We start from the raw sequence: 11,133 nt of genomic DNA, 5'->3' as shown, positions 1-11,133 counted from the left end.
ACAATCTGAGCTGAATATTGACGACGATAGACAGAGATCAGGCGGATCGGCCCCACATCTTTATGAATCCAGTATCAAAACATAGGATTTCTCTTTTACCATCTCTGTACAAAGGTCTATAGATAAGCTCACTATCCAGATTTCTACAGCAAAGTTTATTGAAAAAGCCAGCAGATTGAACTTTCAGTATAATGGTGGCGCCTGAGTGTCCTGACATTATATACGTTTATGAAACTAAGTCGTACTGTTCTTGTTTTAAGCCTCCAAACAGCCTCCTGACGCTCCGATCTTTATCCTTTGTTGCTGTCAGACTTGAATCACCCTATAGAGGTCACAGTCTGATCAGCAGGTAATAATAACTGCCAGAAGTTCACAGATTCACCTTCTTTGCACCACTGCGGACTAGTAATTAACCAGTTGCTGAGACGCTTTGAGTGACTTAAGGTCCTTGTAAAACGTGCTCATTTTCCTGTTTCTTAATCATCAACTTTGAGGATAAAAGGTTCACATGATTGAATATTAGACAATGACGTGCTGTCGATGGTTTTGCAGAAACCTCGACTGAGCTTGGTCACTTCATCCAGAGGTAGGTTGGAGAAACTATGGCAACATTTTAGTCCTGGAGGCGAAACTTCCTGTTTTCACATCAGATTGACTGGATAAACAAAAGTCAATCTCCCAGTCTCCCTCCGAGCAAGAAAGCAGAAAGATCCCCCCCCCCCCCCCCCCCGTGAATCGATCGTCCACTTCAAACACATTTCAACTTTGGTTTTTCCATCGGCCGTCAGAGCTCCCGGGGAATGATGGTGAAGGGTCGGATGGGGCAGGAGGCTTCCAGCTCCAGAGCTGTCAGGAAGCAGTCGGGTGCCCGGCCGGAGTCGTGGCGCTGCAGCGCCTCGCCCAGGCCGCTCCACGCCTCGTGGGAGGTGCTGTGGATCTGAACGGCGTCCCGCAACACCTTCTCGCCAAGCTGCACGCGCCCGGTCTTCACCAGGAGGAGACCCTGGAAGAAATGCAGGCGGGGGAAAAAAAATACCCTCGATTAATATATAAATTGCTTTTTAAAGTATTTTTCAGGGGGAAGGGGAGTCGAAGCAGGCTGAGCGGTGGTTAGCATCATTGTCTCACAGCAGGAACATTCTCGGTTCGATTCTGAGGTGGTGGACTTCCTTAGACCCTGTTTACATGGAAGCAACATTTTGAAAATGATGTAGTTTTCACTTAGGTTCCCTAGTGGGTGCTGTTGTTTGTTTTTGTCAGGAAACATACATGCATGCAGAGGAAAAATACACCAGGAACATCACACATAGGAATTTCTACTGACATACAATTATGTTGGATTGTTATGTTTGTTATTGTGACAGAAGCAATCTGAGAATTGAGGGAATACTAACCAAGGCACGCCTGCTATCAGGATTTCTCTCATGAACATCCAGTCCGAGGTTTGTTTCATTAAATTCCTATTTATATAGCGCCAAACACAATAGTCATTTCAAGGCACTTTTACATTGAAATACTATAAAATATATTACATGAGCAGGCATCAGCGACGGTGGGACTGGAAAACTCCCTGTTAAGAGGAAGAAACCTGCAGAACCAGGTGTCATACTTTGTCTGCAGTTTTTTTTTTGTTCTTCTTATGCATCGTTTTTCTCAAAGGTACTCTGGTCTCCCCACACAAGGAAGTGATTTTCTTACTCTAAATTCTACGTACATGTGTGATTGTGTCTCTGTGTTGATCTGTCCAGGATGTCCACGGGTTGAATCAGCCTAAATTCCGAGGTTAGTAACAGGATAAACGCTCTAATGGTCTCAATACAGATTCAACTGTATTCAACGTCTCTGTACCTCGTGCCCAAAATATTCAACATCCTAAACGACGAGCATTAAAATGTTTTATGCCAGGAGGAGATCAAGTAAGCAGATGGTGGCTTTTTGCCTGAAAGTCTAAAAAATCTTGGATTATAATGCCTGCTGTTCCTGTGGACTAGTTAAGGTCGACCCAAAAAAAAAAAAAAACACTAAACAAACAAACAAACAAAGCAACAGGCTGAGATTGTGCAAACGAAGGGAGAAAATCCTCAAATGATGAGATTAGGAGCGGAAATACGGTGCAGGAGTCAAACACACAGACGAGAGTTATGAAAGCTGATGCTGCATTCAGGGTCAGAGGAGAAGGTGCTGGAAGGAGCCCTTCAAGCAGATGGAAATGATGTGCATTTTGCATTCCCGCTGATGATTCGCCCTCACTGTTTAGCTCAGTTAGGAGCTTTTCTCTCTTTGCCTAACAAAAGCTCAGTGAGCGACACGAGATCACAGATTTGTGACTCGAATCATCACAATTCACATCTTCCGTCTGAGACCATCCAAAATCGCACAGTGGAGCTCACAATTTTATAAGAATGCAAAACCTAAATACAATTGTATTGATTACTGATTAAAATGATTATTGCTGGCCCAGCTAGCATCAACACTCATCCCAAAATATAGTTGTGTCATCTTTTATTTATTTTAGTCTCTTTTTATTCACTGGAGCCATTTTTTTTTTTCTTCCAATCGGCCTCATCTGTGAAACACTTTTGTTTAACAGTACAGAACCTACAGACATGCAGCCTGCAATACTTGTAAGTGGACACCGGCCTCATTGTCATTTTAGCTGCTGCGATTCAAATAAGATGCAAAGCAGTTTGAAGCCTGACATTTTACTGCTTTCATCGCCTGACAATGCAAACAGAAAATATAGAAAAACAAACTGGTGTCTTTTAAACCCCCAAAGTCCCCAAAAGGGAAACGATCAACATCAGTCATCATGCATAGAGAAATCAACTCCTCATGGTGGACTGAAATTGGCCCAACCAGTTAAAGATGGTGCCGTGATCCCTCGCAGAACATGCTAGTCCACAGTGCTCATTGCTCAGTGGCGTGCTGGGCGACGGCCGCCCGAGGCTCTGCCAGTACGAGTGTTGGGTCTGCATGCGATCGCCGCGCTCGCTGGGTGAAGCTACTGTACGTAATGCAAAAAGTATGTGGAAACGCTGAAGGAGGAAGGAAGCAAGAGGCAAGGAAACAGCAGCAATATTAAGTCTGATGTGTGGAGGAGGGAAAGGTATGGATAAGATCTGTTGGCACCGTGGTAAAGGTCACCGGGTGTGTGTGTGTGTGTGTGTGTGTGTGTGTGTGTGTGTTGTATATTATTTGAGCTTGGCACAGTCGGGGGCGTTTGAGAGTCCGGCATGAAATGGGCATCACGCAAACTGACCAACAGCACACACACACACACACACACACACACACACACACACACACACACACACACACACACACACACACACACACACACACACACACACACACACACACACACACACACACACACACACACACACACACACACACGCAGTGAGCTGGCCTGAGGTCAGACAGACAAGTCTTGTTATGCAGCCTCTGCTCACAAGCTCCAGATTAATTGGGCTGAAATTCACATCGCTGTCGAGGGCCTCTGATGCAACTTTCAATAAGAGCGCACGCACGCACGCGCACACACACACACACACACACACACACACACACACACCCACAGTATACATAAGCGCTCATATTTCCCTCACTGCCGCTGGCTGGGAGCAAAACACAGAGGAGCACCATGAAACACTGGGGTACGAGGAGAACCCATCACGAGACGCTCAGGCGGGTCTTTAAGAGTGTGTGTGAGCGCCGTGCTCCCCGCTGCCAGTTTCCACCACTGTCCGTCCATCTGTGCTCTTGTCTTCACACTCACAGGGGTTACATTGTTCCAGCGTTTCCTGGCATTAGCACAGTCAGCTACCGGGCCGCCAACGCTCACACCCTTCCATCTGCAGCCCCTGTCAGTTATGCCGGTAACCATGGAAAAGTTGATGAAGCTCAATCAACAAAACATGACGGTGTGTACTGTACACACACACACACACACACGCTAATATTATGTTCATACAGGTGCCTAAACACCACTGTCATCCCTCAACACACTCAGTGAAACGATGTTTGTATAATATCGACATTGTTTTGGGGGGTGGGGCTAGAAAACTACATAAGCTGGGCAATATGTAATGCAATGATGTTGTTTTATTGGAGATGTATAACTGCAGTTGTGTAGATTGTGTGGATCCAGTCACTTGTATTTCACAATTCCAAATTCCAATTCTTCACATTCCTCAGTTTCAAGTAAACAGTAACATCCAGCATTTAATCCATTCAGGCTTCTATTGAATGGCTCCAATTTTGTGGAGCAAGTCTTGGTGCTGGTGCTCAAGGAATTTGCCTGGAAATGGGAAGGGCCCCACTGCAAAGTTGGGAACAGGCTGGGGTGCTGGAAGATGGCATAAAATTCTCAAAAATGAAGAAATACAATAATGGACCTACTGTGTTCACAATCAAGTTGTGTTCAGATTGATTTTACTCTTGGGCAGACATGATGGCGTTCACCTCTTTGGTGATTATGTGCTGGCAGCAAAGCTTGATGGTTCGAAAGATTGTTCGACGTGTTAACAGCAGAAAACACATCGACATCAACCCAGTTGTCTGGGTTGATTTATGTGATAATGAGCTTGTTTGTTTCTTTTCAGGACAACAACAATAAGGAGGCAATGCCTGAGGCCGCCATGTCGGCTCTTTGTTATTGTCATGTGGAAGCTGTAAACTTGGAAATGGGACTTTCCTCACTGATGACTTTCCTTGTTGTCGCATTAATTCAACTGGTTGATGGGCGCAAACACTTAAATGATGACCTTCACATACAATCACACCAGAGTAGATCTTAGTGCATTTAGGCTCATCAAGAAAAAAACCCTCTGTGATTTTATTATGTTTTTGATTTGCTTGAACCGTGTTTGAAAGTTGACTTAAATTTCAACATCAGTAATTCAGCAGAGGTGAAGCTGTGTAAGTTACAACTAGATTTTCCAGAAATAATTAACAATAAAATCATTAATTCCTGACGATCAAATTGAGCTTATTCGAGGATGGTGATTCCTTCTTGAGTGTCTTCTCTCACACAATTATACTTCTTCAGCATCAATTTAATCATCAACTCATTTCTTTTACTGTGATGTTGGATAACGTTTTGCCCAGGGTCGGTACAGATAACTGCCAAACTGTTTTTTTTTTTTTTCTTTCTGACATTTTGTCAAAAGGGCACCTTATTATATATTTTTATATTCCCTGTCAAATGGACAGTAAGTTGCTATCGGATGTGAGCAAAATGCCAAATATTTATGAGGTAAATTCTACCTCTTTAGACTGTTGGCTGAGTTCATGTCATATCGTCAAGGATGGTTTCGGTTTAGGGGTTTAGATTTGGGCGTTAGGATTGCGAGGCTATTTCCTCTGATTGGCTGTCTAATGGACAGATACCAGATTGCTAATCAAATTCTTCAAAATACTCTCAAGTTAGACATAAACAGGAAGTTGAGTCAGAGAATGATGAACATGAGCGATTTCCAGGGAAGGATGCTTTTTTTTTTTTGTGTGTGTGGTTTTTTTTTTTGCCACCACCCGGAGAAGACGCAGGTCAACCACTAATTGCTGGCTAACAGTCTGAGATTAATGCAGCCACGGCGAACGCTGCTGAGGAAAGTAGAGGAGCGACCGGATAGCGAGGGAAGAGAGGGAACAAACTCAAGAACATTTCGATTGCCACCGAGTGTTGCTGGCACTGCACTGATAAAACTGGTATCTGTTGGTCTTTCTGTAATTACTCCCGGCCATCTGTCTCCAGTTTTACCTCGGCCGATCCCATCGAGCTTGGCAGCACACGGTTCGTTTCTTGCCGTGCCATTTGAGCGCAAGTGAGCCACGCCGAGGCGAACCGAGCGAGTGGGCAGTGGCGTTTGCATCCGGATTCGAGCAAAGTTTTAACACGCTGCGTACAATGCAGAGAATTTAATTAAATGTGTTTCCACGGGCTGGATCGAGGGAGGAGGAAATCAGCTTCCTGAATGTCACAAGCAAACACGCAACGGAGATTCGAGTGTGACAATGATTAGCATTGGGGAAATGAGTTTTAGGTCTTTGGTGTCAGCCAATATCATTCATATTTTATACTGTTTGATGACAAACAAAAACAGTACCTTTTAATGTTGTAGTGCTCCAGCATAAAGATTTATTGACGAGATGAATATTAATGACGTAGAACTTCTTTATGAGGGAAAAACTTATTTTGCCCCAAGTTAAAACTTTTCATAATACCGTCGTTTGGATGTAAACAGAAAAAAAAGTAGTTAGACAGTGATTAAAAACTCCAGGCTTTAAACTAATCTGTGGTTGTGGACTGGAACTGACCAGCCAACTGAGGGTTACACATCCACATCAACATACAATTTGTTAAGTAACCAGACCAGCTGGGCTTGGCGAGAGACAAATATGTCTCATAATTTCCTCCTATGATATATGACCAAGGTCCGTAAACCCGATTCAGACATCATACAGATCATTTCTCTGTAAAAACAGCACAGAAATCTTCATAATCGAGACAGAGCACAGACATCTGAGCTCTAAATATAGCCTCACAATCTGCTGTTGCTGTCTATGTTGCTCACAGAGCTGAGGAGCACGGGCTGTCCAGAGAAACCAGAAAATAACAACAAGCCCATGATTTGTGAGGAATGGCCGTGACGGTTGCAGAAGCTGGTGTGTGGCATTGCCCAGGTCCTCGCGGGCCATGTTAAAGCAATTTAGCCGTCAGAGGCGTTGTTGTGTCAGCTATTAACCATCTGTTGAACCCCTGTCCTCCAACAACTACCACTGACATACATGTGGTGTAACCCAATGACCCGCTATTGAGCCGGGAGGAGCGCCTTTATCTGAACTTTTAATCCCATCAGCCTTCATGTCTGGCCAGACAGGGAGCGGTGAGGTGAGCCAAGGTCTCTGTATTTACCTCCATCCTGTTGGCTGGAAGTTTCCCTTCTTACTAAGCATTTTCTACACACATTTGCTTTCACTTTCTTAAATTGTTTGGGAAGTTTGCTTATTTGCTTCGGCGTCTGACTTAGAGGAGAATGAATCTTCTGCCAAATATTGACGATGGAGATCAACTTATTTTCAATGGAGCATTCAAAAGGTGTAAACGTCACTGTTGTTATAATCACGGTGAGTTGGAATTAGTATTTGGCTTTCGTTCTGCCAGAGGATGCAACTCTGAATCGAACCACCAGTCAAACACCAGAAAATAACAGTAGTTCTTCATTTAGAGAAATGAAGGAAATCAATAACTACGATTATGGTGTACTAAATGAAGCACTAATGTTGCTCTTGGATAACTTCTGTCATTTGTTTTCCGCTTCTAATTTCAACACTTGCCCCTGAGACCACCAGTGGTACATCCATATTCAGTCCATATCTACAAGCTTCCATTAGATGGATAGAGACATGGAAGAAATGAACATAGAAATAGCTCTCTGCTTAACCATTTGCATATCGAACAAAGAGCATGAATGAGACTCAATAGTTTGATCCACACTCTCCTCCTACCTGTGTGGATCTATGCACTTTGGGTGTCTGACAACTTCAAAACAATGAATCTAAGAGCTGACTTTTTACTTAAGGACCAAACTCTTGAAAGATATCTTAGAATATGATCAGATCCAGTTCATAAAACTTCTATACCACTGTATCCAGGCCCGGGCTGCTGCAGCCAATACTAGTTGAAGAAAGAAAGAAAGAAGCATATAAAGTGCCGCCAGAATTGATTCCTTCAAGTACATTCTCACCTTTCCACAGATTACATCACATACATGAATATATAACATTGTGTGTGTGTGTGTGTGTGTGTGTGTGTGTGTGTGTGTGTGTGTGTGTGTGTGTGTGTGTGTGTGTGTGTGTGTGTGTGTGTGTGTGTGTGTCATTGGCACACGCGGGGGGGGCATTTGAGAATCCAGATAGAAAAGGGCTTCATGCAAACTGACCCAACAGAAAACACACACACACACACACACACACACACACACACACACACACACACACACACACACACACACACACACACACACACACACACACACACACACACACACACACACACACACACACACACACACACACACACACACACACACACACACACGGTAGGAAATAGGAAAGAAGAGGGATGAAACAGGAGGCTGATACTGGAGACAAATAGAAAAGAAAAGAAAAGAAAGCAAGGAAGGAAGAGAGTGTGAGCCAGCGAGAAAGAGCTAAACTGGGAACAATGAAGAAAGAGAGAGAGAGAGAGAGAGAGAGAGAGACAGAGAAAGAGAGAGAGAGGGTGAGGGAGAGGGAGGGAGAGAGAGAGAGAGAGAGAGCGAGAGAGAGAGAGAGAGAGGCGTCAAAGAAAAAGGAATAAATAAGTGAGCCCAGATGAGCCATACATAGCAACGGAGGCACCAGCCAACTCCCAATCGTCTCTGTTTGCCCCCTCCTCGTTTTTTTTTTCTTCCTCCCTCTCCCTCTCCCTCTCTTTCTCTCTCTCTCTGGTTATCATTGGTCTTGCTCAATAGAATACATTTCACTCGTTGCTAGGCAATTCCATAAAGCGGCAAGAACGAGCAAAGTGTTATAAATAATGTATTTGCATTATCTAATCAGCTGACAACCACCCCCACCCACACGGAGAAGGAGAGAGAGAGAGAGAGAAAGGGGGGGGGGGGGGGAGTGACGGGGGGCATTTGATAATTGGAACGCAATTAATTCAATGAGCACAAGTCCTTGAGAGTATGCATGCATATGTGGAGCTGAGCATGAATATGCTACGGTTGGAGAGGAGCACAAGTGTGTGTGTGTGTGCTGTGGTGTGTGAGTGTATGTGCACGTGCATACATGCATCAGAAAGTGTGTGTGTGTGCGTGTGTGTGTATGTGACTCAGATTGGGCTCCACCACGAGCAGCAGGAATGAGACGCGGAAGATGTTGAGAGTGGGTCAGATTCATTGCATACCATCGCCGGAAGCGAGGCTGGGCCGTGCTTCCGGATCAGCTATCCATCAAACACACACACACACACACACACACACACACACACACACACACACACACACACACACACACACACACACACACACACACACACACACACACACACACACACACACACACACACACACACACACACACACACACACACACACACACACACAAACATATAAAAAACAAACACTCCCCATAATGAGGTTAACAACACAGACAGACGAGTGTGTAATTTGCGGACGTCTCTGCTGCTACAAGAGACCGAGCGAACGCGCGCCTGGATGAAGCCCGTGGACCGTGACGACCCAGAAATCCAACTTTGATGATCCGTTACCATCGCACGTGTGCACACCCAGCATGCCGTAGCGCTATACTGGTCTCCGCTCACTACCACACCCTCACCCATCCAAAAATACTCTGAAAAACCAGCAGCTGACCAGAGCTGTGAGTCACAGTCTGATCACTGCGCTGCTGTGTCTCGCGTGCACGCCGCTCGGAAAGAAAGGAAAAACAAACATGTGGACACAGCTGATGCTAATATGTTGGAGGCGGAGTGAAGCATGAGGGGAAGATGGAAATGGTGGCGCTGCGTTGATGTGCACCAAACCACAGGGGCTTCTCCCTGACTTCAAGTTATGAGTTTCCCTTACTCACATTTCCCCTTCGCTCCTCTGCGGCTACTGTGGAGAAAATGACCACTTCACTCCACTCTGGCCGGCCAGAGTGGAGTTCGTCTCCTGCTGATACCACGGCTTTTTCTACTCATATATAATACAGTTAATTGAAGGTGTGAGTAAAAATGTTGGAAAATCTAGTAGAAACGTGTGTGGTTTCCCAGAGCTGGTGTTGCTACGCTAAGCTAATTGAATTGCTTTCCAGGTAAAAGTCAATGTAGTGTGAGGGAGGCGTGTCGAAAGGGGGGGGGCTGGAGGAGGAGGAGGACGGGGGGGGGGGGGGGGGGCTGCAGAGCACCAGGTAAAAAAAACTCAGGGTCAAAAAATGCCTTTTCACTCAAACTAACATGAGAAGACATTTATCATGAATTTGTTTGAATTCATTTGGATGACTTGTTGGCTGTTACAAGTGAATACTTCTAACAGGAAGAAACTGGGACTTTCCAGCGTGATAACTATCAGGTTTCCTCTTGTGTCTCTGTTAAGCCTGAGTCTTTCACCCGTGTGTCACTTCCTGTCTTATTGTGACTTGTCCACGTCTCCGCCGACTTGCCCTTCCTGTCTGCCCTCCCTCTGTATGTCTGATTAGTTTGAAGTGTTCAACCTGTGTCTCCCTCTCCCTCTGTGTCTTGACGTCCCATATTCCTGCCTTGTCCTTTTGAACTCATCCTTTTTGGACCTGCTCCTGGATTCTTCCTTGGACACCATCGTCTGCTTCTGGATTATTCTGATCATCAACTCTCTGAACTTCTGAGTCCAGTCCCGATTCCTGACAATACTGTCTGTGCTTTCTGCGACATGCTCACAGCAGAACGATAGCTTCATGACCAACTGGCGAAGAGGAAAGTTCCGACGTTCTAATCAGAAAAATACAACTGAAAACATTTGGAAGTCGGAATTTACTACTGAAAGCACTGGGGAGCTCCAATAAGCATTTTCACTACTCAAATGCTATTTGCAAGTAAAATAAGAAACATTTGGCGGACTGTGCTTCCTTCCTTCCTTCCTTCCTTCCTCACACATTTAAAAACAATACAAATTCAACACTGTGTTTAATTATCACTATCTATTTTCTGTGACTTGTATCATTTTTGCAATTGTAATTTACCGAATTGTTGCCATGACAATATCTATAATATAGTGCAGTACTTATTTCAGGTAACTGAACCGACTGATTTTGGAAGAATATGAATGAATTAGCAAAAAAAACTCTACTAAAATACGTATATCTCTCCGTCTGGTTGCTGATTTGCATACAAACATACACTTTTGGCGTCAGCTGATGTGACGCGAAATTGACAGGTCAAGGTTAACTTCCCAAAAGTCTTTCCCTAATGACGTTTTTGTCATTTCCTTCACTAGATTTTATCATGCTATTATTATCTCTTCATTTTGGGTCCATGGATGCTGCGGGTTAAATTATGGGTGAATGTTAAGTCCCTGCGTATGTCATGGGCTACACCGCTGGGTGGTAGCA

General features: G+C 44.5%; 1 protein-coding gene across 1 annotated transcript in view; it reads right to left on the bottom strand.

Moving 5' to 3' along the window:
- Positions 1 to 784: 784 nt before the first annotated feature.
- Positions 785 to 11,133, bottom strand: part of ttc7a (tetratricopeptide repeat domain 7A) — a gene marked incomplete at both ends in the record, with an annotated part of 60,553 nt that continues 50,204 nt past the window's right edge. The window contains one exon of the mRNA XM_080507148.1: positions 785 to 1,003. Coding sequence (XP_080363274.1) covers positions 785 to 1,003 — 219 coding nt within the window. The remainder of the gene's footprint in view (positions 1,004 to 11,133) is intronic.

Source organism: Blennius ocellaris (assembly GCF_963422515.1).
Source record: "Blennius ocellaris genome assembly, chromosome: 13".
Lineage (NCBI taxonomy): Eukaryota > Metazoa > Chordata > Actinopteri > Blenniiformes > Blenniidae > Blennius > Blennius ocellaris.
This window is presented reverse-complemented; position numbering and strand designations above follow the sequence as displayed.